The sequence below is a fragment of the Bipolaris sorokiniana genome, assembly GCF_000338995.1.
Source record: "Bipolaris sorokiniana ND90Pr unplaced genomic scaffold COCSAscaffold_17, whole genome shotgun sequence".
NCBI lineage: Eukaryota > Fungi > Ascomycota > Dothideomycetes > Pleosporales > Pleosporaceae > Bipolaris > Bipolaris sorokiniana.
The window spans coordinates 944,292-969,238 of NW_006911911.1; the positions used below are offsets into that span (position 1 = coordinate 944,292).

At 52.5% G+C, this 24,947-nt stretch overlaps 10 protein-coding genes across 10 annotated transcripts; 7 read left to right on the plus strand and 3 right to left on the minus strand.

The window, feature by feature from the left end:
* Window positions 1-1,630: 1,630 nt before the first annotated feature.
* COCSADRAFT_101725 (uncharacterized protein) lies at window positions 1,631-2,374 on the plus strand (the record flags this gene model as incomplete). The annotated part of the gene is made up of 2 exons (XM_007706981.1): window positions 1,631-1,661; window positions 1,713-2,374. The coding sequence occupies 2 exons, from the start codon at window positions 1,631-1,633 to the stop codon at window positions 2,372-2,374; spliced, it is 693 nt and encodes a 230-aa protein (XP_007705171.1).
* A 238-nt stretch (window positions 2,375-2,612) lies between these two features.
* COCSADRAFT_50716 (uncharacterized protein) lies at window positions 2,613-2,762 on the plus strand (the record flags this gene model as incomplete). Its single annotated transcript, XM_007706723.1, has 1 exon — window positions 2,613-2,762. A coding segment is annotated over one exon (150 nt), but the record flags the coding sequence as incomplete, so codon positions are not given.
* A 922-nt stretch (window positions 2,763-3,684) lies between these two features.
* Window positions 3,685-5,317, plus strand: COCSADRAFT_41314 (uncharacterized protein). The gene is made up of 3 exons (XM_007706715.1): window positions 3,685-4,015; window positions 4,134-4,880; window positions 4,945-5,317. The coding sequence occupies exons 1-3, from the start codon at window positions 3,860-3,862 to the stop codon at window positions 5,176-5,178; spliced, it is 1,137 nt and encodes a 378-aa protein (XP_007704905.1). The 5' UTR covers window positions 3,685-3,859; the 3' UTR covers window positions 5,179-5,317.
* Window positions 5,318-5,623: 306 nt separating this feature from the next.
* COCSADRAFT_41315 (uncharacterized protein) lies at window positions 5,624-8,929 on the minus strand. Its single transcript, XM_007706716.1, has 2 exons — window positions 8,366-8,929; window positions 5,624-8,310 (listed from the first exon to the last, which is right to left on the minus strand). Exons 1-2 carry the CDS (start codon window positions 8,769-8,771, stop codon window positions 6,113-6,115), a joined length of 2,604 nt encoding a protein of 867 aa, XP_007704906.1. The 5' UTR covers window positions 8,772-8,929; the 3' UTR covers window positions 5,624-6,112.
* Window positions 8,930-9,808: 879 nt separating this feature from the next.
* COCSADRAFT_259100 (uncharacterized protein) lies at window positions 9,809-10,443 on the plus strand. Its single transcript, XM_007706982.1, has 2 exons — window positions 9,809-10,179; window positions 10,249-10,443. Exons 1-2 carry the CDS (start codon window positions 9,852-9,854, stop codon window positions 10,275-10,277), a joined length of 357 nt encoding a protein of 118 aa, XP_007705172.1. The 5' UTR covers window positions 9,809-9,851; the 3' UTR covers window positions 10,278-10,443.
* A 971-nt stretch (window positions 10,444-11,414) lies between these two features.
* On the minus strand, window positions 11,415-14,212 carry COCSADRAFT_259046 (glycosyltransferase family 39 protein). Its single transcript, XM_007706983.1, has 5 exons — window positions 13,943-14,212; window positions 13,734-13,864; window positions 13,131-13,683; window positions 12,136-13,084; window positions 11,415-12,078 (listed from the first exon to the last, which is right to left on the minus strand). The coding sequence occupies exons 1-5, from the start codon at window positions 14,075-14,077 to the stop codon at window positions 11,624-11,626; spliced, it is 2,223 nt and encodes a 740-aa protein (XP_007705173.1). The 5' UTR covers window positions 14,078-14,212; the 3' UTR covers window positions 11,415-11,623.
* Window positions 14,213-14,822: 610 nt separating this feature from the next.
* On the minus strand, window positions 14,823-18,280 carry COCSADRAFT_194211 (uncharacterized protein; the record flags this gene model as incomplete). The annotated part of the gene is made up of 7 exons (XM_007706984.1): window positions 14,823-15,504; window positions 15,558-16,270; window positions 16,315-16,797; window positions 16,849-16,926; window positions 16,979-17,454; window positions 17,611-17,829; window positions 18,266-18,280. The coding sequence occupies 7 exons, from the start codon at window positions 18,278-18,280 to the stop codon at window positions 15,125-15,127; spliced, it is 2,364 nt and encodes a 787-aa protein (XP_007705174.1). The 3' UTR covers window positions 14,823-15,124.
* A 656-nt stretch (window positions 18,281-18,936) lies between these two features.
* Window positions 18,937-20,855, plus strand: COCSADRAFT_194212 (uncharacterized protein). The gene is made up of 7 exons (XM_007706985.1): window positions 18,937-19,482; window positions 19,544-19,551; window positions 19,626-19,725; window positions 19,778-19,865; window positions 19,917-20,010; window positions 20,060-20,393; window positions 20,448-20,855. The coding sequence occupies exons 1-7, from the start codon at window positions 19,413-19,415 to the stop codon at window positions 20,660-20,662; spliced, it is 909 nt and encodes a 302-aa protein (XP_007705175.1). The 5' UTR covers window positions 18,937-19,412; the 3' UTR covers window positions 20,663-20,855.
* A 147-nt stretch (window positions 20,856-21,002) lies between these two features.
* COCSADRAFT_41319 (uncharacterized protein) lies at window positions 21,003-23,076 on the plus strand. Its single transcript, XM_007706717.1, has one exon. The coding sequence runs from the start codon at window positions 21,313-21,315 to the stop codon at window positions 22,801-22,803; it is 1,491 nt and encodes a 496-aa protein (XP_007704907.1). The 5' UTR covers window positions 21,003-21,312; the 3' UTR covers window positions 22,804-23,076.
* Window positions 23,077-23,151: 75 nt separating this feature from the next.
* COCSADRAFT_41320 (uncharacterized protein) lies at window positions 23,152-24,527 on the plus strand. Its single transcript, XM_007706718.1, has 3 exons — window positions 23,152-23,577; window positions 23,644-23,721; window positions 23,781-24,527. Exons 1-3 carry the CDS (start codon window positions 23,260-23,262, stop codon window positions 24,369-24,371), a joined length of 987 nt encoding a protein of 328 aa, XP_007704908.1. The 5' UTR covers window positions 23,152-23,259; the 3' UTR covers window positions 24,372-24,527.
* The last annotated feature ends 420 nt before the right edge of the window (window positions 24,528-24,947 follow it).

Sequence of the window (24,947 nt, forward strand, 5' to 3'; positions counted from 1 at the left end):
GCCAATTAGAGGATGGCCAGATTCTCTGGCAGATCCTCAACGATATCGATGCCGACTACTTCAACGAGTCCCTACCTAACTTCGAAGAAAACCACCGTCGCCAATCAGACAATTGGATCCCACGATGGCAGAACCTCAAGCACATCGAGCGCACCACGTCAACATATATCCGCGAAGAGTGTGAGCAGCTGCCCGTCCTCACAAAACGCATGATACCAGACCTGAAGACGGGCGCCCGTGATGGATCCACCATGCTCGTCGCCAAACTCACAATGGCCGTCCTACTCGCTGCCTGTTTTTCACCCCGCAGCAACCAGCGCATGCTGCAGGTCATGCCCAAACTCGGCACCAAGACGGCCGAAACCATTGCAGAAGCCATTCAGGAAATGCAGGCCTTGGACCAGCGCATGTCAGAACTCGGCGTTGATGCAGAACTGACTTCAGATCCCATTCTCCCCGGCTATCGATCACCTACACGTGCAGCCTCGGGCCAACCACCCGCCCCAGGCAACGAACTCGAGCAGGAGGCACAGTTGTTCGAGGCCAACAAGGACCGCCAGGCATTGAAGGTGCAGGTTGTGAAGCTGACTGAAGAGCTCAAGGCCTCACGACAACGCATCGCCAAGCTCGAGGAAGAAGTCGCCGAAGCAAGTGCCTATCTCGATGTCCGCGCCGGCCAGGCCCAGCGGGAAGAGTCGGACGATGTCGAAAACCTACGCAACGACTTGTTGCGCGACCGCCAGTACATTGATCAGCTGGAGCAGGATCTGGCCAGCGCCAGGGAGATTATGGACAGCCAGAAACGCCGCCTCGACCGGTTACAGGCCGAGGAAGGATCAAAGCAAGAACTGCGCGACCAGTTGCAAGTCGTCAAGGCCGAACGTGACGAGTTGAGCCAAAAGGCAAAAGCAAATGAGAACCTTAAGAAGAAGATTGAGTCCCTAACAAAAGAGACGAAGCAACTAGAGGCCCTACGTGAGGACCACCAGCAAGCACGCGAAAGGCTAGCACAACTGGAAAATGTCGAGGAGAGAATCGAGGTTCTACAAAACATCATCAAGGAAAATGGTCAGACGCTGGCAAACGGGGAGCAAGCCATCTTTGAAGAAAAGGGGAAGCGGACCCGGGTCGAGCATGAGAACCTGATGCTTATGAAACAACTCGAACAGACACGTGAGTTGCAATACAAGGCTGAGGATGCCAAGCAGGAGCTCGAGGAGCGGATACGAGAGCTAGAATCTGCAAACCATGCAAACCAAGGCGATAGTCTAGAAGATGAGCTCTCGCAAGACGAAAACTCACAAGAACCCGAAGTGAAACCCACATCTGAAGGACGCATCAGCGCAGATGCTATTGCCTTGCAACAACGAGTCGACATTCTCACTGCCCGTCTGAAGTCACTGGAAAGTGAGACACTCAAGCAAATGCAGGAGAACCTGGGTCTACGGTCGGATATGATGTCGGAGAAGGACGAGACCAGTCAAAAGTAAGGCTGCTTCCTATGATTGTCTTTTTCACCAAGCTAAACAGTGTCTCAAACAGGCCCTTTTTGGAACAAAATGAAAAGCTTCGAACAGCCCAATCAGAACTCGAGGAGCTTCGTCGCCGGCTGCGGGAGCAGGATCTCCAAATGGCAGAACTTCGCAACGAGCTAAATAGGAGTAGGTCACGTGACACATATGCACAAACAAATCACGCTGACCTTTGTGTAGAAGCTGACATCGATGACGATGTGCGGACGGCGAGCATGCAGAAGGAGCATGAGCGTCTGCTGGTGCTGCAAGAGCGAACTAACGACAGACTACGCGAGCTGGAACTTGCAAACGCAGAAAAGTCAGGTCTCTTGCGATCAGCTTTGCTCGACCGGGACAACCTCCCGCCAGAGCTGCTTGAACTCAAGAGGGTCGAGACAATACAGCAGATGCGCGAAATGATAGAGTCAGTTGTCAAGGCACCTCCAGAAACACAGCCCAGAGTCTTGGACGCGACGAGTTCAGAGATCGCCGAGACTGTCCTCTCATCGGAGGCAGCCCTGGACAAGGCGAAAAAAGTAAGTAACAAGCAGATTTCCCATACAAAATCATCTTCTTCCGCCTTTGACGCGGCTGTCATGACCATGAAGCGATATCGGCTTGAGCCGTCGTTGACTGCCACTACTCTGGTGCAACCGGAATCGCCGCAGAATAGCTACGCCGGGATGAGCAAAACACTCTTGGAGCAGTCGATTTCGATGGCGGGTACGGGACAAACTAGTCGGGATCGCATGGCGCCGCCAGTGTTGCCAGAGACGAGCAAACTGCCAGCAATGTGCGAGGATGAGTACTGCATGGATCAGATTCTCAACGACTATGTGGCGAGTTTGTCCCTGGCCTAGCTGCCCGAGTATACTTGTCTTGGCGATATTTTTCTTTCCCTTCTTTCTTGCAATGTGTCAAGGATTAAAGCTGACTCATATAATAGGACCTCCAAGAACAGCTCGATATGAACGAGTCACTACGAGTGCAACTCGAAATGGCCAAGGCAGAGACGGCAGAAAGGGGCTCGGTAAGCACCCAGCCACTTTTTCTCACATGCAAAAAGACTAACAAAAACAGGCCGAACTTCAGCAAGAAGTCGAGAACCTCCGGCGCGAGAACGCGCTGGTCAAGTCGATGTGGTACGACATGAACCAGCGACTACTGAGCAACACGGTTATCCTGCAAAGACGCAGCGAAGCACCCAAAGGCTGGCTCGGAAAACAGCGAGCCGCTGTTGGAGGAGGTGCAAGCGTCTTAGTACGTCAGCTTCCCTCCAAACAAACTTGATTCTAAAGTTGCTAACTGGGTGACACAGGGCCGGAGGTAGTAGGAGCAGGGTCACAGAACCCACTTTCGCGAACAGACGGACCGCTTGTGTCGTTTCTGTTTATTGTTCACCTTGTCGGGCCCCAGAACCAGGTGTGGTTTAGCATAGCGCAGGTTTGGTGGCATTTATATTGCGTCAAGATGTATAGACGGATAGTCTTTTGTCACTTATACCCACTTTTATTCATTTGCATGTAGCGCGGGAGTTTGCTGATGAAAGAGAAAGGTTTTTTGTTTTGTTATTTTCTTGTCTTGATGGACGTTTTTGTTACCTCACTCCAAAAAGAATATCATGTTTGAAATTATCCTGTTGAGAACCAAAAATCACATGTTGCAGGTTAGGCAGGCATATGGTGGTCTACATACTATATCAGAGGAGGAGGGGATAAGATAAAGTCAAGTCGAAAGGTTCATAATGTAACCCCCTTAGATTGATTACCTATTAGTCACTCAGTCGAGCTTCCTCCTCCACCTTCTTCTTCCTCTCCTTCCTGTCAGCAAAACAATATAACTCTATTGCCCCGTTTCTGGGTCTTCTCGCCCGGTGTCAACTTTTTGTACGACAGACCTGCCTCTTGCGGTGCGCATGCGTCACGGTACGCCATGCCGGATTAGGAAAGCGACAAGATGGATATGCGGTGCCCAAGACTTGCTTGGCGGGCTATCCTGGACCCCCGCGCAGTAGGTTTATTGGTTGGGATGCTGGCGAAGCTATATCGGCATCATGCGGATGCTGAAAGTATGTAGGTATCTACCTTTCTTTGGGTGAGTCTACCGGACAGAGTTGGTTTTGTGGGGATTATGGACGGGGATGGGGTGGGTAAAAGTGAGGTGAGGGGGGGGGAGGGGGGGTAATAAAGTATATATTGGAGTTGATTTGTTTGTTGCTATTCGTTTTTTTGTTTGATTTCTTTACTTCACTTTTCTCTATTCTCGCCTCTATTTCGCCCTTGTTTCTTACAAGGCCGCCGTTTCTTGATCAAGTTTCAAAGGGGAACAAGAAAAGAGAGGACAAGATGAAGTCGCTTGGTCTTCTCGCAACTGTTTGCGCTACTGCTGCGCTGGCCAAGGGGCCGGAGCGAGTTAGTAATGCGGCGAGGAGTATTACGATTGAAGTTGCGCCGGGAGAGACGCGCCAGATTACTGAGGATGAGAGGTGGGATATTGCTACTGTGAGTTTGTGGTGGTGTTGAGACACTTTGCTATTATCCCTCCCTTTCCCCCAACACAAACATCGTTCTTTACTACGATTCCCCCCTTTTTTTTTGTGATACTGACGATAAACTCCAGGGCGGCGGCTGCGGAAGCCACTTCTTCGACATCACCGACTCGTTCGCCGAACCTATAGCCGTCACGCGCGCCGCCGCCTACCCAACCACCTTCCAATACGGCGCCAACATCCGGCGCCTCTTCCCCTCCCTCAGCTGGGCCAACATCAAGAAAAACCTCGAGCAATACTCAACCTTCCACACGCGCTTCTCCGAAACCCAATCCGGCGCCGACGCCGCCCAGTGGCTCCTCGCTCAAGTCCAAGCCGTCGTCAAGCAAGCCAACAAACCAGGCGTCACAGCCTCTGCCTTTCCCCACTCCCTCTGGCCCCAAAATTCAATCATTGCTCGCATCCAAGGCCGCTCCAACCGCACCGTCGTCGTAGGCGCCCACCTTGACTCCATCAACTCCGCCAACCGCCTCACCGGCCGCGCCCCCGGCGTCGATGACGACGGCAGCGGCTCCATGCTTCTCCTCGAGGCCCTGCGCGTACTGCTTACCGACTCCGCCTTTGCGGGCTCCAACAGCCTTCTCGAGAACACGATTGAATTCCACTGGTATGCCGCTGAAGAGGGTGGTCTCCGAGGGAGCCAAGATATCTTCACGCAGTATAAGAACGCAGGGCGAGATATCTGGGCTATGCTGCAGCAGGACATGGTGGGATATACCAAGGGAACGTTGAATGCAGGAAAGCCCGAGAGTTTTGGGTTGATTACAGATTTTACGGATGCGGTGTTGAATCGGTATTTGGTGGGGGTGATTGGCGAGGTATGTTTTTTTTGTTCCCCTTTCAGAGAGAAAAAAGATGAAGGTAATACTAACGTAAATCCAGTACACCGACATCACCTACGTCAACAGCACGTGCGGCTACGCATGCTCAGACCACGGTTCCGCCATGCGCAGTGGATACCCTGCTTCGTTTGTCTTCGAGTCTGATTTCCGGTACCGCAATCCGTATATCCATACTGCGAATGATACTATGGAGCATATGGATCCGAACCATGTGCTTCAGCACGGACGCTTGGTGCTGGGTTATTTGTATGAGCTGGGATTCAGCAAGGCCTAAGCGTCTTTTACAAAAGGGTTCTCACAGTCGAGTTTGCCTGGGAGGCTGCTGTGTAGATGTAAATATGGATATGAAAATTTCTGATGGGTTATGTACATATTTACCAATAAAAAAAATCTGAATATAATTTCGTCTCTTGTATTGTTTGGCTTGCTTCTGCGAGAGTATAACTGTTACTTGTTCCGGTGGCTAAGCAAAAGGAGTTGATCATACGCCCTGTACCTCGTCATACTATGTCCCCAGGCGTACAGTCATACCAACCCTTATTTTAGTAAGGGGATATGAAAGAAAGCGAAAGAGTATGACGAGCAAACTTGGTGAGACAGGGCTCGTTTGAATTTTGAGGTCGCGAAGCACGCTGAACAAATGAACTTGAGTAATGCATTGGCGTCTGACATGAGCCAGATTAACGGTATGTAGATCAAATCAAAGATGAGAAAATAGTCTCAAAACTCCAGAGATTACTCCTCTTTCCTCAAATGGCATTCACATATACAGAACTATTATGTACAAATATACAATTATCCAGTATACGACTTCAACATACTATATTCCTCCTCCATCTACTATCTGCTCAGTATATTACTCCACCATTTCCAACAACCGCTAGTACCATACTATCCCCACCAGATAACATCCCTAATACTCAGCCAGTCTCAACCTCCTCCCAATGTTCCTGCGTATCACGTCGCGCTCGACGGGTTCGACTTGTGCTCGATTGGCGTTGAGCGCCTGACGGAGCATACCCGCGTCGAAGAAGCCATCTATGCACAAGAAGAGCAATAATCAGTATAATGAAATCTTTGAAAAAGGAAATCTGCGTCTGTATGAGGGGATAAAGAATATGTGAAGTGATAAAGTCTTGAGTACAAATCTTGCAGGATAGATGAAAAGGCTAAATTGCAGAAATTTGGAAATGAAAGAGAAAAGGAGATCAAGAAGAATAGAAAATCGGCTTCTTCTTTGCCGCGGACGCTCCCTGCGTCCCCCGCCTCGCTCGTACCGTCTTGAAAACAGCTATTGGCTTTTTCTGCGAGCTCGACAAGACCGCCGTCATGGGCTTGAACGGCGGAGAGTGAGGCGGAGTCGGTGGGAGGTACATAGGCGGAAAAGAAGAAGCAGAAGAGGAGGAATCGACACTTGAGGCATCGCCAAGGGAAAGGGAAGGAGGGGAAGGGGGAGTCCTACATCCACCTAGACCATCGTCTTCTTCGTCATCTGCTACGCTTTCTGAAGGCGTCTGTTGTTTGGCTCCGTCTCCGAGGATGATTCTTCCTCTGCTCTTGAGGCGGGTAGCCAATGGCCTGTCTTCTGCCTCGCGTGCGCGTGTGGCTGTCTTGTCGGTAGAAGTACCACGGCGTTTGATCTGTCGTAGTAGCTTGCGGATCTCCAAAAAGTAAGATTCCAGCGCATCAATAAAGCGGCTCGTCTGTCGGTGCTTGGAGGATGCACAAATGGAGATGCTGCCGTCTTTGATGATGTAACCAATACCGAAACCCTCAGCGGAAGTAGGACCGAAACCAAATTGACGGAGAGAAGGGTTTCCGCAATTTGAAGTGGAGAGAATCGTCGTATTAATCTTATCCCAGCCGGCGTCTGCGAATAGTGCGGGCATCGAGTGTTGCACTGGAGAAGGAGGTGGTGAGCTGGAAATCGATCCGTTTTCTGAATGCGTCGAATTACGATTGGGCGAAGCAACACCTGAAGCGTCAGGGCTAGATGGCCGTGTCGAGTCCCAACCGTCGCTGCTAGCCATATCTTGAGACTCATCGATGGCGCGCTGCCATATGCAATACAGAGCATACAGATGCCTGTCTGGTCCTTGAGCCTTTGAACAAATCTTGGTATTCTCCGTGTGCTTTTGGCAGGCTTTGCGAAGTGCATCAATCTTTTGGCTCGCAGGATTTTCGCCCCAGAATGTCTTTAGAAACTCGACCGATTCTTCTGTGACAGATCGGATGGCTTCGGTTCGTCCATGGTAGTAGATCTTAGTCATGGCAGGCTCGTATACACACTCGATTCTTCCATACAAGCCGTAATAAGCAGCCTGGAAGGCCATCTGAACGAAAGCATCGGGTGAGAAGCCCATCGAAGTCATAAAGTTCTTCCCATAGTGGGGAAACTCAAGGGTAGCGAACTCATTCTGCTGGATAAGGTCTGCTAGACGTGTCTCGGCAAAACGCAGAGCCGTACCTAGCTCAGGAACCATATCCCACTCGAGTTTATGAGGCGTAGTTTGAACATCGCCGAAGCTCTCGGGATCTCGCTTCGCAGGGTCAGGGCTTGACGAAGCCCACAGACTGGGCGCACTGCCGTTGATGGTTCTGGCAAAGCGGAGAATAGTGTCGGTGTATACGTCGGAAGCGAATCGGAGGACGGTATGACCATCAACGCCAGTGTGCTCAAAGTTGATACCTGCACTTCCGTTCTTGCAAACAATAATCTGCAACTTGTCGTACCAACGGTTCGTACATGTTCCGACCTGCACTCCGCGCTCAATCTTGCTTGTACCACAGAGCATATTCATACAAAGGTCAGCGCCAGTCTGCGGCTCGGTGTAGTCGAGACAGAGCACGAAAAGGGCAGAATCAACAATGTTTAAACAATCAGAATTGTTTGACCCTTCTTCCCTGTGCAGTACATCACGCAGACCAGCCCACACCTTTCGGTTTTCTGTGCTCAGCACGCCTATTGCACCCTTGGCAGCCTCTTGGATCGGCACTTCTTGCGCATCGTCGACAATCACCTGAAGATTAAGGGCGATATCCTTTTCTGTCATGATCAGATCATGGTTGTCGTCCATGACATCGAACCAGTAAACTTGGCCGTGGCACATGACGACGATGTGTTTCGAAGTTGGGTCCTGGCCGATTTGGCAACCATGTTCAGTTGGTATTCTGGCTGTGCCGAACAAACGTGAGTACTGGTACATGCAAAGGGGCTGTCCACGGACAGTGTCAGGAGGTAGCTCCTCCCGACGGACGGCTCTAACGAACGCAAGTGCCGAGACGACTAGTGAAGCTGCACGAGTGACTTGGTTGTTCCGAGCCGGGGTTGGGTCATCTTCCAGTAAGAAGAATGGGTTTAGATTGAGTACGACTGGGTTGTCGAAATTCAGATACGAGTCGTACCCTGGTGGTGGTCAGCGCATGCATGACGGTATTTGATCAATACTAAAGGTGCTTACAAAACTGCTCAATGTAGTTGGCTTTTCCACTAGCATACTTCTTCAACTTTTCCTGCAGTACCGGGCCATCAGATTTCAAAAAGTCCTCCACCGCATGTACAGTTTCGTTGTACTCTTTAGGTGTCTGAAGAGGCCTGAGGGCGGCAAGGTATTTTTTGCATGAGCTGTCGAGCTCTGGGATGGGAAGTTTGGGAAGACTATCCTGGTGGGCAAAGGTGATGCCTGGCCTCGAGTTTGGGTTGGTGTGGTTTGCCAGGGGAGCTTGTGCTTCAGCTGGGTAGGATTGTGTGCTGTTCCTTGCAGATTCCTCGGAACGAGTTGCAGTTGCTTCCTCGTTGGGCATTTTGGATGCTTTTTCGAGCGTGTCCTCCAGAGACGAGGGCTGGGTGAATTTACGAACTGCCATGGCGAGAAGAGTCAGTTAGGCGTAGAGAGGGGAGATGGAAGTGGCAATGTTGAGATGCCGCAAGGCACTGCGATAGAAGTAGTGGCAGTCTTGAAAACAGTAGGCCGGCATGGGTACTCTAGAGTTGTCAAGAGTGTCGCGGTGCATGGGCATGGGCAGGATGGTCTTATTATAAAAGCCAGGACGGACGGAGAAAAACAGCACTAGGTAGGGATCCACTTGGCAACTGGGCATGTGAAAGGCTCTGCAGGCCAGGGCAAGAGGATGCAAGCAGGCAGCCCAAGCAGCCGACCGCCGACTCGGTACGTGACCCGCTTAGGGGCAGACGGGAGGAGTGAATGACCCGGGACTTACCTGGTGGTGCCAACCCGGCCTAGACAGGGGACTAAAAGAGTATGGGCGTTTGTGCAGAAGTGTCGAGTTTTGATGAGCTGGGGCAGTCAATTTGATGCTCTTGTGCAACAACTTACTAGGCAGGCGTGGGCGAGCCGGTGGACTTGGGACCCCAGGCGCAAGGCGATGAGGGATAAAAAGCCGGAAAAGATCAGCCGCGGGCCAGAAGAGCAAATGGAGCGAGGGAGAGAGAGACTCGGTCGTGAGGATACGGCATGCGTGTAGGACTGTTATCCCGAGGAGGCCTAGTGGGCCTGTAGGCAATCAGGTCATAGAGCCACGGACGAGTGGAAGTATCGGCGGCAGGCTGGGAGCTTCCACACAGCAACCAAGCCCAAACATGCAGACGGGACCGCGTGGAGAGTGGGTGTGTCTGGGGGATGACGGCAACTTGGCCGTCGATGGCGAGGCTTGGGACGAGGCAGTTATAGAGCACATGATGCCGCCTTTCTCCAGGTTTCTCCCATCGTCGTCATGGGAGCTCTGGTGGGCTGTGGCGGGGGAGATGTGGCTGATGCACGCGATGCCAAGGGGGGAGAGGTGGGGGACGGCTGTGACTGTGGCGTTTTGTTCATGTCATGGGGAATCGGAATCGGAATCGGAAATACTATTACAAAGAACATAGCTACATAACTACATAGTACACTATTATACTGCTCTCCTTCACTCTGCAATGACACTAGGCCCATGACGGATCTGCTGCACGTGCTGCCGGACTTTGATGCCACCCCATTTTCCCATCTGCTGCCCTCGCTCGACAAGGCCCTCATCACCACCAATGACGTCCTTACTCTCGACGCGCCCACTATCGCCAAACGCGCCCAGGTGCCCTCCGGCGAACTGAGGAAGCTCGCAGACGCCGTGGTTGCTGCCCTGCACCGTCAGCTTGGCTTCGGACCAGAGGAACCTGCCCCCACTACCAAGCACGACTGGGCTTGCATCAGCACCCTCGATGACGAGCTCGATGCTGCCCTGGGCGGCGGCATCCCGCGTGGGTACCTGGTAGAGGTGACGGGTGAGAGGTTCGTCCTGTCCATCCACCACCCCTGTCGCACCAGAGTCGTTGAACTAACGGCTTTTCTAGCGGCGCCGGCAAGACGCAGCTGCTTCTGACCCTCCTCTTGGCCTCTCAGCTCAAGTCGCCCCACGGCTTTGCAAAGTCGGCAGTCTACGTCTCCACCGAAGCTGTCCTGTCTACCACCCGCCTTGCCCAGATATTGTCCACCCACCCGGCCCTAGTCTCCCTCCCCGATGCTGAGAAGCCTTCGCTATCACGCATCCTCAGCATACAAACCCCCGACCTCGAGTCGCAAGAGCATATTCTGCGCTACCAGCTACCCGTCGCAATCAAGAAGCATGACGTAGGCCTTGTAATCCTCGACTCTGTCGCGGCAAACTACCGTGCCGAGTTTGACAAGCAAGGCGGTGGAAATGCTGCTGCATCCATGGCACGCCGTGGCACACAGCTCGCCCAGCTCGGCGCCTTGCTGAGAGAGCTTGCGCGTACAGAGGGTATTGCCATTGTCGTAGCAAACCAAGTCGCTGATCGCTTCACCAAAGCCCCTTCTGCTGCCTCACGCACTACATCTTCAAATAGCCAGGGCACTGCTACCCGCACCACTTCCACTAGTAGCCAAACCAACGATGCTGTGCCTCCACTACCCTCGCAGCAAGATCAAGCCCTCCTTCTCTCGCCAGACCCACTAAGCCTCGACCACCAACAAGCCTGGTTCACTGGTTGGGGAGACTCTCCCTACGAGCAACTGCATGTGCAAAAGACACCTTCGCTCGGCCTCGTCTGGACAAACCAAATTGCATGCCGTATCGCGCTTAAGAAGCAGCCCGTGTTTGCAAGCAGACCGCTTATCCACACAGTCAATGGCCACGACGAGTGGGCCGACGAAGAGCGTCATATTTCCAAATGGCGACGCTGGTTCAAGCTCGTGTTTGCGTCTTGGGCCCCGCCTTCGCCGGGCCGCGGCATCGAGTTTGAGATTCAAAAGAGTGGCATCAGACATGTGGTTAAGGAGGGAAATAAGTAGCATTGGCTTGAGCATTGGGGCATTGCATCACCTCTGATTTGAATACATAATCTCGGCCCTACTTAATCTTAGTAGATGTGCTAATGCCATGATGCTTTAATTTCTTTATTTCTAGACGCGTCTAACAAAACACATATCCATCCTTCTGAATAAGAAAGACCTTTTCCACCCATCCACTACTACCATTGCTAGACACCGTCCCAGCACAAGAACGTTTCAAAAACTATCAGAATGCAAAAAGAGAGGTTCAGTCTCCACAAAGGATTATTGTACATACATGAATCTTGCCCTGGAAACGTCCCATCAAACCCATCCCTCCAAAACCCCACCAAACCCATAGCCCCACCCTTGCCTTTTCCTATCCCCGCCAAATACCCTTCCTTCGCAGAGCAGATCCTTGAAACACCCAAATTCACTCTAGTCTGTAACCTTCCAGCTGTCGAGCCACTTGAGGTGCCTCCACTGGCTGCTGGGTCCTACCATACCAAACGAGATGGCGCGGAAGAACCAGTACAGGCCAATCACCAACACGTACAGCGCCGTGAAGATGCCCCACTGCACCTGCTTGGACAGCTTCCTCGTGCTAAAGTCGAGGCAGAAGCCCATAACTAGAATGGCAAACCACAGCGCCGGGTAGTAGTGGTGCACGTACGTCACGCGGCCCATGGCCACAAACGGCACATAGTGCAAGAACCATCCAATAATCGGGTATATGCCCGCGTAGTGGATCTGGTCAATCTCCCACTGCTTGAGATCGTCGTATCCGCGTTGCCATCGTACCAGGTAGAAAAACACAATTAGGACAAAAATGCCCAGCGAAGCAGTGCTGCCCCAGTAAATCGCTGGGTTACCAAGCAAAAAGTACTTGACGACTGTTGTCATGTTAGTGAATCACAACAAGAGAAAAAGAAAAACAAGTCCAAACTTACTGTCATCATTCCAACCGCACATGCGAAGACCAACGTGGAGAATGGGCCATTGCCAAAAACTAGACGCAAGATCGTCTTGCTTGTCAGGGTCAGGAACCAGTGCATTGTTCGACGTCATCATGGCAACATTGAGATGGATAAAGTCCTGCAGGAAAGGTGATTTGTAGTCGCCGGGGTTACCTGGCGGCAGTCTTTCGTTCGTGTGGCTTTCGATGTTCCAGTGTGTGTAGACATCGCGTGGGCTGTTCTGTTTCGTGCAAGTCGTCTCAATTTGTTTGAATCCCCACTGGGGCAGGTTGACGTTGCCCGCGCGAAGATAACAGCCGAGATCCTTGTGTCTGAGACGGAAGGCTGTAGTGAGCGTGCGGAGCTTCGAGTAATCCCTGGAAGAAGCGTCGCGGACTACCTCAACAACCCAGTGGTCCTTGGTGTCTCCAACAGTCGTGTTGCCGTAACAAGAAACTTCCCAGTCACTTTTAGTAACAGGAGCTGCGACTTGATGCGAGTGGAGGTTGCGGCCGGTCTGAGCGTGGATAAGACGGATGACATCGCCATTGCCGGGAAATCGGAGCTCTTCGTCTGGCTGGTATGGGACCTCGTGGCGGTTGGGGTAGAAGAACCAGTCGTTGTTGGCATCCTTGTGGTGGTAGCAAGTAACCTGTTGTTGCCCAGATCCCTCGGGATACGTCTGAACGTGAGAGTGTAGCAGTCCACCACCGTATCCCATGTTCTTCAGGGTGGCACGGGAGCCGTACGCGATCTCCAATGGGCTGTCCTTGCCAACCTGGGTTCCTCTCAGATTTGCCTGGAAGAGGGAGCTCATCTGGGCGTCACCGGGCCCGCTGTTTTCAAGGATGATGAAGTGCAGGTAGAAGGAGAACATGTAAACGGCGAGCGGAATGAGTATAAGACTGAAAACTCGGAAAGCAAGGTGCATGGCAAGCTCGACCTGGGCACATCAGCTTGACTATACAACAAATAGTCATATTACATACCTTGGGCATCTTGAGGTCCCCAAACTTGTGCCAGAGATCTTCGGCTGTGTACAGTCCTACCAAGGCGGTGACGAAGAAACCAACCCACTTGACACTGCACACGCATCCGATTGAGACACCAGTCAACATCAACCATAGACCCCATTCCGGAGAGAAGGGATCGTTGCGTAGGCGGTGAAACTTGGACCAGCAGAAGACGGTTGTAAAGGTAAAGCAGAGAAGCATCGAGTCGAGAAGAATGAAGCGACTGATTGTGGTGTACGAGTTCTCGCAAAGAACGGCCAGTGTGATGAACCATACAGTCGGCCTGCGGAAGTTCAATTCTCTCGCGGTAAAGTATGCCAGTGGAATACAGATAGCGCCAAAAGCCGAGTTGAAGAGGCGCATAAAGGTGTAGTCGAGTTCCTCAGGGTATTTCTCTCCCGACTTGAACTCAAATGAGCCATTGTATCCTGCAAGGTATCCAGATAGACCAACGAGCATTTTGCCGAGTGGGGGGTGAACATCGAAATAGAACTCGCGCTTGAGGTAGTGTGAACCGAACTTGCCAAAGCTGCCTGTGGTCAGAACCTGGTTCGCATACGTGGTAGCAGATGTGCTTACTGGGCCTCGTCCCATGTCACTATCGGCGATAGGCCAATCTTGTACATGCGCGTGAAGAAGGCGAAGAAAGTAAATATCAGGGGAGCCCAGATAACCTCGTACTCGTCAAGCAGCGAGATGATGCTGAAAGGCTGTGGCCAAGTTAGCAAGGGACTCGGCGGCCGTCATTTGGCGGGCAGCCATAATGCCGCCTGTGTAGAAGGGCATACCTTGTCCTTTGACTTTTCCTTGTCCGGTACATGTATCGTTGGTGGCGCGGAGGCATCTTGTCTTGTTGCTACATTTCTTCTGCGTAGCTCTTCGGCTTGCGCATCAGCGCCCGTTGCGTGGGCGGTTGACGCCATTGTAGGGAGCGGCTTTTCGGTCTATGATTGATGAAGGATATCGTCGCCGGGTAGTGTAAGAAGACTGAAAGGGACCCGTGGCTTCAAATACGAATTGGGGGGTTTAACGAGTAGTCGGTACCACAGGAGCTGCACGACCGCTCGGTGCAGCCGTACGCAAGCAGGTGGACTCGAGGAAAGGCAATCAAATTAAAGTGGCCGTTGGGCCGTACGATGAGAAGAAAGGCCCACGCAGAATGAGGGCATAAGAGGCGCAAAGAAGAAAAGGTCGATGGACCAGAGTCGCAGTGCTGCAGAATCGAGGAGGTGGGCTGTCCCGAATTGGATCTACGAGCAAAGGGAGCTAGCCGCCCGAGTGCAAGGGGAGAGGCGACACTTGTTCACTTTGCTCTCTCACACTCAGCCCCCATCACATGAAAGCCACAATCCACGCAGTCTAGACACTTCCAAGCTCATAGCCCTTGTTTCCGTCAACATGTTGCAATGATCCAATGATCGCTCTGTAGAGCGAACGAGTGGTCAAGTTGGGTTGGTTGCTACTATTCTGGGAGCGCGGGCCTAGGGACATGGCACTTGCGCACGTCACCAAACTCAAATCCCAGTCGCAAAAGATGATCAAAGCTAGGGTCCGTATGTAAAATATAGTAATCCTCGGTGCAATTACATGATATGTACATTCTAGGCATGTACAATTGATGTGATCTTGAAATCACAAATTGAACCCCAGACAAAGAAGACACTGGGTCCCTCTGTGATCCAAGATGCATATGTATAGAGAACATCAGCAATGGGAAGCACCCAGTAGCAATAACGAACCTCCCAGACGGGATTTCAATTGGCAAACTTTCTACCCAATCGGGACACAGATTACTGAAGAACAAAACGCCCTGCCAATGCTTTACACTCTCTATCAACCCAGAAATACTCTCTTGTCCACCCGCTCGCTCCCAGTATGCTAACATTGCCGTAGCCTGCGGTCGCTGCAAAATGCAGACACATATGTAGGAAATGCGAAATCATGTACGTTTGCACTGCGGCAGGGGCCGTCTAGTTCTCGTCCTGTCCAATCTGCTTGTACTTTCCACCGCGCGAGCTGTCGCCTTCGCCATTGCCCTTTGTCCTCTTGACCATGTTGCTGATCCAGCCACCAATACCGTCGCCATTGTCAGTACCGGCCTTGGACATGTCCTTGTTGCCACCTTCGACTTCTGGAGGGTCGATGCTGAGTCCGGGAATGGCCTCGTCAGGGGCACGGCGTCCGCCCCTAATGTCGAGAGAAGGCACGGGTGAGCCACGGCCTTCACCGCTGAACATAGATTCGGCTTGCGCGATCGTCTCGGGCGTGGGCATAACGGAAGTGGCGTCTCCAAACAGCGAGTTCATGTCTTCAAGACGAACGTTGGCAGTTTCGGGGTAGATGAAGTATACTACAACCATGTTAGCACATGACTTTGATCTTGGTATTGAACACCGAACTTACCGATAACAAAACTAACAGCGCAGAAAAAGGCGTGGATAAGGTACAGGCGCCACTGGATGTGTTCTTGGAGGATGGGTGTCATTTCTCCTACAAGCCAGTTGAATGCCCAGTTGGTAGCGGTACTCAAACTGGCGCCCTTGGCACGAATGCTGAGGGGAAGAATCTCGGGCGGGTACAACCAAGGAATGGGTCCCCATGAGTATCCAAATGCGGCGTTGTAGATCATGACAAATATGACGACCATGTTGGGCGTCCACGAAGCTTGCAGGAAGATGAAGTAGGAAATGGCAGACAAGGAAACCAACATCATGAGTGCTCCAGACAAGAGAATCTTGCGGCGACCAAGTGTGTCGACAATGTACCATGGTGGGATAGTGGACAACAGGTAGGTAATGGCGTTGATACCAGTCATCAGGATGGCCTGGCGACCGTACCAGCCAGCTTCCTCAAAGACCAATGGTGCATAGTACGAGATGACGTTGATTCCGTTGAGTTGCGCAAGGGCTTGGGCGGACATGGCAATAAAGACGCGTTTGGAGTATCGTTTGAACATGTCGGCATATGAACGTTCACCTTCTTGTCGCTGGAGCAGGACGTTCATCTTGATCTCTCGGTATTCATCTCGTGCTTTTGGGTTGTGGATATCGCCCTTTCCGTATAGATTGGCAATGACTACAATGCCCTCCTCGTCATGATCGTTATCCAAAAGCCATCTGGGCGAATTAGTATACGTCGAAAGCTGTGGTCGGAGACAAACCTTGGCGATTCACAAATGAGCAAGCTGCCTCCAGCAAGGAGAAGACCCATGATGCACTGCATGAAGAGAGGAACTCTCCACGACCAGTCGTTCTTGATGTAGGTGCAGAAGTAGTCGACCCACACACTGACGGCATATCCAGCAATGTTACCCGTGAACTCGATACAGCCCATCCTTCCTCTGTTGTGCGGCGGCGAGATTTCGGACTGGTACACGGGGACGATTGTGGACAGTGTACCGACACCAAGACCAGCAATGACCCTACCTAACAGCATCATAAGAATGCCATTTGCAAAGGTCTGGAGAGCTCCGCCGACAACAAAGATGAGCGAGCCGTAAAGAATCGTCTTTCGGCGGCCCAGCACATCACCAATGCGGCCGACTACCAGTGAGGAGACGAAGGCGCCAACTTCCAGAATGGCCACCATTGTGCCAAGCTCAGCAGCTGTAGGCTGATTGAAGTAGTCTTTAAAGTATACGCCCCTGTAGTACAATCAGATGAGCTCGAGTCGGAATGGGAGCAGGACGGCGCACGTAATGATTCCGGACATGACACCCTGGTCATAGCCAAACAGGAACACACCTAGTGAGACGAAGACACTGGTGAAGTAGCTGGTACTGTTAGCGACATTGAGGAAGAGGGTGTATGTTGTTTGAAACTCACATCAACTTCTTGCCGTGCAGCCCGTGGATACGGGACGGGCGGTCATTGGGAGCCATGATGGCGGCGAGGATGCGCTCAGCCTTTGAGATTGTGCGAGGACCTGGGTCGGGAATGTCAATGTCCTCCAAGCGGATGCCTTGGGCACCCTTTTCGTGCAAGTCGTGGTCGGCGAAGCGGGCGCGCTTCTGGTGCCGACGTGGGTTGGATGAGGAGTAGTCTTGTTCAAGATGCAGGCGCAGAGGGTCTTCGCGGTCGGCAAGCTGGTCAACGAGATCGCCCGTGTCTGACCAGACGGACAGATCGGACTCGGACTCGGGCGTGTCCAAGGAGGAGCGGGCGCTGTCCTTATCGTGGTCGTCGAGCAGATAAGCAGAGTCGTGCTGGCGTGGGCGAGCAGAGGACGAGAGATTGTGGAGCGGGATATTGGCGGGCCTCCGGCTGCTGCTCGAGTGTGAAGGAATGGTGAAGGTTGCGAGCTGTTAGGGAGCAGCCCGTCTCCAAGGTAGGGATGGGAGAAGCAACGAAAAGAGAGGTGCGTCACAGGGACAGGTCAAGCTGCCAAAAGTGGTTGGGGTGTGGATAGGGCTAGCGCGAAAGCGGTGAGCAAGTCGGTCACATCTGGTTACACACACACAAACGAGAGTTTTGGGGGCAGGATGTGTACATGCGTGGATCGAGGGTTGGGTGCGTGCGAACAAAGACAGCTGGGCGGCGATTATGCTTGGCATGGGCCAGTGGGATGGGATAGGATGGAGAAAGTCGGGAGAGGCTCTTTGCTGCTTGGACGGAACGACGGCAAGCCGGCATGGGGGAGATGCCAGGATGTATGGACAGGAGAAGGTTTGTGCTATCTAGTAACATGTTTTGTTTTGGGGGCAATTGTTTATCGTTTCTTGAGGGCTGATTGTCAAGGAGGGAGGGACCAGTATGTACAGAAGCGCAAGATAGGACAAGGAGCTCTACGAGCATGACGATTATGACGAGTCTATGGTAGTCATGCAGGCTGGTGGAGACGAGTCACGTTGGGGGGTGGTTGTGTGCTAGTATGCTAGTAGTATCGTGGACTGGAGCCCCGCATAGACGAGGCAATGGGATGTGGATGCACATGGCATGGGGATAGAGAGCCGCAAGTAGTAGTGTGCAGCGTGCAGCGTGCAGTGTGCAGTGTGCAGTGTGCAGTGTGAGTGTGAGTGTGCCCTTGTTGCGGCATTCAGGATAAGGCGGCTGTCTGTCACATGCCTGGCGGGCTGCCCTACCTTGCTGTATCCATGTACGCATAGCACTTACTGCCATGTGTGGCATGTTTACCGGAATAGAGACACTGCGGGACGAAGGCAGGGCAAGCAAGCAAGGGCCATGGCCGCAACAATGCCGTGTCGGTCGGTCGATCGATTCCGCATGCGCACGTATGTCATCGTGGCAGGCATATTTTTTGCATCTACTTACATATGTGCTTACTACAAATGTCGGTACGTGCATACTTACTACAACTCAGTCTTTGGCCGGCAGCCGCCAGACGTCATTTCACCGCCAGACCCGCACTAGCGATGCAGCAGCCGCCAGCACCCAGCACTCCCCACGGCTGCACGCTGCACACTCACCGTCGATGAAACACGCAGACAGCAGACAGCAGACATGGCCGTCCTTTTTCCCGCACCATGCCACGACGAGCGCCGCTCCCGGATACTACGACCGACAATGGCGACATGTGTGTAGCATGCTGCCCCGAACGACCAAAAAGAATGGCAGCGAACGGCAGGGCCGCCTGTTTTGCACGGCCAGCCCCGTGGCCTGTTTGGGCGCTGGTGGCTCTGCTATGTTGCCGCTCACCGCACGGTCGCTTAGTGGTGGAGACGGCGTAGCGCCATCTCAGCCGCCCGCCATTGGCTGCGCCCGAGATTAAACGTCTTTGCTCGCCATTGTTCCACCTCAGGCGTCAGGCTTGCTCATCGTCCAGAGTGCCAGTAATTAGCATTCAAGCAGAGCAGAAGCCTCCGCCCTCGTTTGCATCAACTGCTCCAAATTGCCTTTCCCACACCTCAATCTCCGCCCCCCGCTCCCAAACACCGCCCTAGCCAACCTCGCGCCCATCCGCCCATCCGCCCTTCCTGCCAGCCATACACATTGCCCCCACCCACCCCGGCACCCAAACCCCCAAAGCTTGGCTTCGTGCATCGTTTCAAGGAAGCTCCCCCAGCCACGCCCGCCCGGCGACGTTGCTGTGCGCATCATCCCTCGCTATCTTCCTCTCAACACCAAACCCTCCACGCCGCCCGCCCAACTCACGCCCGCTGTTAATCGCCATTGCGCCCGTCTGTCTCTGCTCTCTGCTCTCTGCTCTCTCTCTCCAGAGACTGATTCCACCCCCTTGCACAGACCCGACGCGCCTGTCTCCAGGGCTGCGCTCCGCTCGCCTTAGTAGTAAACAGCAAACATGGTCAATTCCTACGGCGAGTTTGCAGACTTTTGCAGAGATTCGGGCAACCAATGGAGCACTCTGCCAGGTACGACGCCCCCGCCCTGCATTCTGCACCTGTAAATACATTCAATGCTGACCTCTTACAGTTTGTTATGTACGTTGCTGACGCTCCGCCCCTTTGCGCCTGCCTTCTTCACCCTCAACCCGCTAACCGCTTTTTCTCCACAGCTCTTCAACCCAGCATCCACCAAAATCAACAACGGATGGCAGGGCGGCTGCACCCTCAGAGGCTTTCCCGTCGGCGGCGGTCGCAATTTGCATAATTTGGGTATGTGCGCCTGCCGCTTCCAAAAAAAAACCAGTCTTACTCACTCCCTCAGGGTCCATATTACTATGCGCCATTGCTCTGCTCGTTTCTCTATTCCTACTATGGCGATCGCAAAGGAAGAAGGCTGCGGTCGGCAGAAGGTGCGTATTTGGCCAAGAAGCTATTGTTGACTCGACTAACCATGCGCGCAGAGAAATGCAGGTTTTCCTTATCGGCTACATGATCGTATCTATCTGCGAAATATTCACCATTGGCGGGTTCCCTCTCAACGACAAGGTCCGCATCGTACGTTGTCCGCTTCCGCAGTCCTGAATGCCATTTAATCCTTGTGCAGGTTTTTGTTGCCATTCATATTGCTGCCATCACCGCGACTTCTTGGATACTCATGCTCAATGGTGCTGTGGGCTATCAGCTTCTTGATGACGGTACAGCCGTGTCCATTGGTCTCCTCTTGGGCTCGGCAATCGCTATTTTTATCGGTACCGGCTACATCGCTCTTGATACTGGACTCGGTTGGACCGGTTACTGGGACTCGAGTCTTAACGCGCCAAACAAGGCATATGCTCTATACACGCTCTACCAGCTTGTACCCTTGTTCTTCATCGTCGTCTTCTTCCTTCTCGAGGCCTTCCTGGTCTTGCGCGTCCTCGGCGAGCGCAAACCCATGCGTAAGTGCTCTTATCGACCATGTAAACTGCGCATCCGCTAACCTGCATCATCAGTATATCTTATCGCGGCTGCCCTGTTGTTTGCCATTGCGCAAATTTTCCAATACGTCATCAGCGTCCATATCTGCAACGGCTCCGACGGCAAGATCAACGGAGGATTATTTGAAACGCTTTTCACGCTTCTGGCCGTTGTTATGGTCTGGGTGTTTTGGTCAAGCATTACTGAGGACGACTGGCCAATGCCCACGGTGGCCGGAACATATACTTAGGAGGATATAGTGGTCTTGTTGAAACTGCAAAAGCAACGGCGTAATGTTTTTATGATGATTGGAGGTATTTGTTTCACGCACAGCGTATACCATTTTGGGGCTCCTTGGACGCATTCGATGCGTCATGCCGGCTTCTGTTACGATATACATAATGTTTGCTAAATCCATGTTATTGATATAGATACGCAGTCACTTTGATCTTTGTTTGTTTCACATGCAAAAACGTGAATGCGCGTCCAGCCTATTAGTACGTGCGCCACACGCTCCGACTCCCAATGTGGGTCTAAGATTATCCGACCACCGTGAACCGTTGACTGTGAACCCTTTCAAACCTCCCAAACGTTTGGAAACTTTCGGTCTGCTGAAACCGTAGTCCTTGACAAAAACAAATCATTGCCTCCCATCCCTGCTCTCGCATCTTTGAACATGCGGAACTAAATGCTCATCGTTATCGAACGGCCTTTTGCTCCGGAGCACACGACGCCTGCTACTTCCTTTGACGCCGTATATTGCGAATGCGCATTCTAGCCGAAGCTCGCCAGCCCACCTGCAGCCACTCCCATTCGCATCTGCGACCACCTATGATACTAGACACCCCGCGACTGAGCTCCAAACGTACTGCGCCCAAGCCGTCAAGCTAAACGCAAGCTATGGCTGATTCCGATTACGACTTTGAGGACGAGGTATCTGATGACGATTACATCGGCAACAAAGGCAGCGCCTCGAACACACGCGCGCAGTCCACGGCAGCTACCAAGAGGCGAAAGGTAGAGATACCGGTCAAGGAGGCACCTCAAAGGAAGGCATGGGAGACGGAGTACTCGCGGACGGTGGAGAAGACGATACAACCAGCAGATGATGGTAGTCTGGGGCAAAGTGTACAAGAGCGAGAAGAGGAGCGCAAGCGCAAGCGGTTACGCAAAGATACCAAGCCATTTCAGCGTGGCATAATAAGACATGTCGTACTAGTACTGGATCTATCAGAGGCCATGCTGGAAAAGGACATGCGCCCCAACCGTTTCATCACCATGATCAACTACACGCAAGACTACATTCGCGAGTTCTTCGAGCAGAACCCTATATCCCAAATGAGCGTTCTGGGCATGCACGACGGCGTCTGCATACGCGTCTCGGAGCTGTCCGGCAACCCGGCTGAGCACGTCGCAGCGATACAAGGTCTGAGAAGTAAGGATGATGGCAAGGAGCCCAAAGGCTCGCCCAGTCTGCAGAATGCTCTCGAGTTGGCGAGAGCAACACTCTACCATACGCCCAATCATGGCACAAGAGAGGTTATCGTCGTCTTTGGTAGCTTGTTGAGTCTAGACCCTGGCGATATTCACCAGTCTGTCAAGGCGTGTGTGAGGGACCGAATACGGGTCAGTATCATTGGCATGGGCGCGCGCCTCAAAATATGCACCGAGATTGTCAAGCGAACCAACGCAGGCGACGAATCCGAATACACAATCGCCACAGATCAAGAGATGCTCCGGGAACTGCTCCAAGCCACAACGACACCACCTGTCATCCGACAGCCTCTGCTTACGGACAAGACTGCACCAGTAACGACAACCCAATCTTCAGAATCAGCCGCTGCGCTAATGATGATGGGCTTCCCGTCACGGGTAGTAGAAGATCAGTTGACCATGTGTGCATGTCACGGAAACTTGACAATGGGCGGCTATACGTGCTCTCGGTGCAGCGCAAAAGTTTGCTCTCTACCCATCACTTGTCCCTCATGCCAACTCACGCTCCTCCTCTCCACTCATCTGGCACGCTCGTATCACCATCTCTTTCCCCTCCGCAATTGGGCCACAGTGTCGTGGTCGCGCGCCCGGGAGATGGGCAGCAAACAGTGCGTGGGCTGTTTAGCTGCCTTCAGCAACCCGCCGAGCAATGCCAAAGAGAACGGTGAAGCCAAACGAGACTCGGAAGCAAAAGTCGCAAAAAAGGACGATGATGACAGTGAGGAGCAGAAAGCTAGTGAAAGTGGCAGGTATGAATGTAGGGCTTGTGAAAGCCACTTTTGCATTGACTGTGATATGTTTGCGCATATGGTACTGCATAACTGCCCAGGATGTTTGGGAAGGCTAGATCCTAACGCGGCTGCTACAAGCAATGGGGATGTGGAGATGAGTGGCTGAGGTAGAATCCACACCCAGCCGTGAAGTTTGCTAGCGACAGCGATTTATCAGAGCGGATAGACCGTAAGGAAATACCCACGCGCTGAAAGCGCCAATTGCAAGATTGGTTCGAGGTTGAATTTTTGAATTGTCACATCACTCTCTCAGTTACATTCTGTGTGGTTTCCATGTGGCTATGCCGTTGTCCTTGACCAAACTACACACTCAGGGTGAAGGTATATAGTCCGGAAAAACGTTCATCCCCATCAAGCTTGAGCATGACGCGCAGTCCCGTGAGTACGTAGGGCCATTGCCGGCCGACTCTCTCGGACCATTGCACAAGGAAATGCCGAACGACAGCCCCGCGTACGTGGGGCAGGTTGCCTCGTTGAGCATACTCCACATTCCGCGAACGCGCCATTGTACGCTCGCAATTGCTCATAAGCCACTTATAATCCAAGCTGCTTAGACTCACACATGTTTTCTTTGCCCATACGAGCTTTTGTCCACTGCACACGCATCACGCCCAAGCCAGTGCTTCCTTGTCGTTACGTCACTCCTCGCTATAGAGTCTCATCAGCGAACCCGGCACAGGCATATTTTAGTACAGCTGGCAGAACCATGGCGGCTTTTGAACGATTGATTCGATTTGAGGATGCCGACGGCAAGACATTGTATGGCAATCTGGAGAAAGAGGTACCTACGAAGGAGATTCAAGGGAGTACCGTCGAAATACTTGAGGGCGATGTAAAGAGTGGGTTTAAGAAGACTGGTAGCAAGGCCAGAGTTTCAAAGGCATGTCTGATCAATGCTTTTGTGTCAAGTTTCGATAGAACAAGACTGATAAAATACGCATTGTAGCTACTAAGCCCACTTCCAACTACAAATATCATTCTCTGTGTCGGACTCAACTACCGCAAGCATGCCCAAGAATGCAATGTACGTCATCACCCAGCACCAACACCACGCTGTCTCCTAACCACATCTCCTATTTATAGCTCCAAATCCCCGAAAACCCAGCCATCTTCATGAAACCCAGCGACGCGCTCGCAGGCCCTTTAGACGACATACCCATCCACAAAACCTGCCAATCACAGCTTGACTACGAAGGCGAACTCGGCATCATCATCGGACGCGACTGCAAAAACGTCGCCGCAGCAGACTACGCCTCGTACATCCTGGGCTACACGGTCGGCAACGACGTGTCAGCCCGCAACTACCAGCTGCCCGCATCTGTGTCTGGCGGCCAATTCGGCTACGCAAAGTCATTTGACAAGTTTGCCCCCATCGGCCCTTGCATTGCGAGTCCCGCCGTCGTGCCCGATCCGCATGCGCTGACGTACTGGACCAAAGTCAATGGCGAGAAGAGGCAGGAGACGGGCACCGACGATATGATTTATACCGTTGGCCAGATTATCGAGCACTTGAGTCGCGGGACGACGCTTAGGGCTGGCACAGTGATTTTGACGGGGACGCAAAGTGGAGTGGGGTTCTTTATGGAGCCAAAGGGGTTCTTGAAGGATGGAGATGTTGTGGAGATTTATGTGCAGGGGATTGGGAGTTTGGTTAATACTATGAGATTTGAGTAGTTAGATAGTGGTGTGTGGCAGTGTACATGTCACTGTACACGCGAAGCCGCTGTGCTTGGAAACATTTTGGAATTTACTACACATTGGAGAAAGGGAAAGTAGCTTGCCAGAAGTTGAAGCATGATGAGTCATCTAACCTATTTTGTCATCAACATATCCGAGGAAAGAGCAGTCAAGGGCATGTTGCATGTCTTGGCGCACCTGCCCATCTGCCTGCGAGAGGCCTCTTCTGTTCTAGTGCTGCATGATTCAGATCTGCAACCAGATCTAAACAGCTGTCACATGAACAAAAAGGGTTCGTGTGTTGAAGCAAGGGAAGCATGATGCCGAAACACAGGTGTGGTGAGAGTAGGTTGACGCCACTTGAGCACGTCCGCCCTGGCGCATTGAACGGATGAGGAAGATGAAGCATGACTAGCAGCAACAGAAATATCCGCGTTACTAGAGAAGTGGCAGAGAGGGCAGTCAGTCGTATCAGCGAAGTGAGCAGGAACGACTGTAGGAGATGGAACTGCAGTGCACTCATCATCATCGTTGTCATCGCCGCCGCCACCTACCAATACGTACACATCCGGG

Coding starts and splice junctions, on each gene's coding strand:
- COCSADRAFT_41314 (XM_007706715.1), top strand. CDS start 3,860: ATGAAGTCGCTTGGTCTTCTCGCAACTGTTTGCGCTACTGCTGCGCTG. Junction 4,016..4,133: donor AGAGGTGGGATATTGCTACT/GTGAGTTTGTGG, acceptor GATAAACTCCAG/GGCGGCGGCTGCGGAAGCCA. Junction 4,881..4,944: donor TGGTGGGGGTGATTGGCGAG/GTATGTTTTTTT, acceptor ACGTAAATCCAG/TACACCGACATCACCTACGT.
- COCSADRAFT_41315 (XM_007706716.1), bottom strand. CDS start 8,771: ATGGCAGTTCGTAAATTCACCCAGCCCTCGTCTCTGGAGGACACGCTC. Junction 8,311..8,365: donor CAACTACATTGAGCAGTTTT/GTAAGCACCTTT, acceptor GACCACCACCAG/GGTACGACTCGTATCTGAAT.
- COCSADRAFT_259100 (XM_007706982.1), top strand. CDS start 9,852: ATGACGGATCTGCTGCACGTGCTGCCGGACTTTGATGCCACCCCATTT. Junction 10,180..10,248: donor GTACCTGGTAGAGGTGACGG/GTGAGAGGTTCG, acceptor CGGCTTTTCTAG/CGGCGCCGGCAAGACGCAGC.
- COCSADRAFT_259046 (XM_007706983.1), bottom strand. CDS start 14,077: ATGGCGTCAACCGCCCACGCAACGGGCGCTGATGCGCAAGCCGAAGAG. Junction 13,865..13,942: donor AGGAAAAGTCAAAGGACAAG/GTATGCCCTTCT, acceptor ACTTGGCCACAG/CCTTTCAGCATCATCTCGCT. Junction 12,079..12,135: donor GTGCGGTTGGAATGATGACA/GTAAGTTTGGAC, acceptor ACATGACAACAG/TCGTCAAGTACTTTTTGCTT.
- COCSADRAFT_194212 (XM_007706985.1), top strand. CDS start 19,413: ATGGTCAATTCCTACGGCGAGTTTGCAGACTTTTGCAGAGATTCGGGC. Junction 19,866..19,916: donor AAGGCTGCGGTCGGCAGAAG/GTGCGTATTTGG, acceptor CCATGCGCGCAG/AGAAATGCAGGTTTTCCTTA. Junction 20,394..20,447: donor CGGCGAGCGCAAACCCATGC/GTAAGTGCTCTT, acceptor CTGCATCATCAG/TATATCTTATCGCGGCTGCC.
- COCSADRAFT_41319 (XM_007706717.1), top strand. CDS start 21,313: ATGGCTGATTCCGATTACGACTTTGAGGACGAGGTATCTGATGACGAT.
- COCSADRAFT_41320 (XM_007706718.1), top strand. CDS start 23,260: ATGTTTTCTTTGCCCATACGAGCTTTTGTCCACTGCACACGCATCACG. Junction 23,578..23,643: donor GCAAGGCCAGAGTTTCAAAG/GCATGTCTGATC, acceptor TACGCATTGTAG/CTACTAAGCCCACTTCCAAC. Junction 23,722..23,780: donor AGCATGCCCAAGAATGCAAT/GTACGTCATCAC, acceptor TCCTATTTATAG/CTCCAAATCCCCGAAAACCC.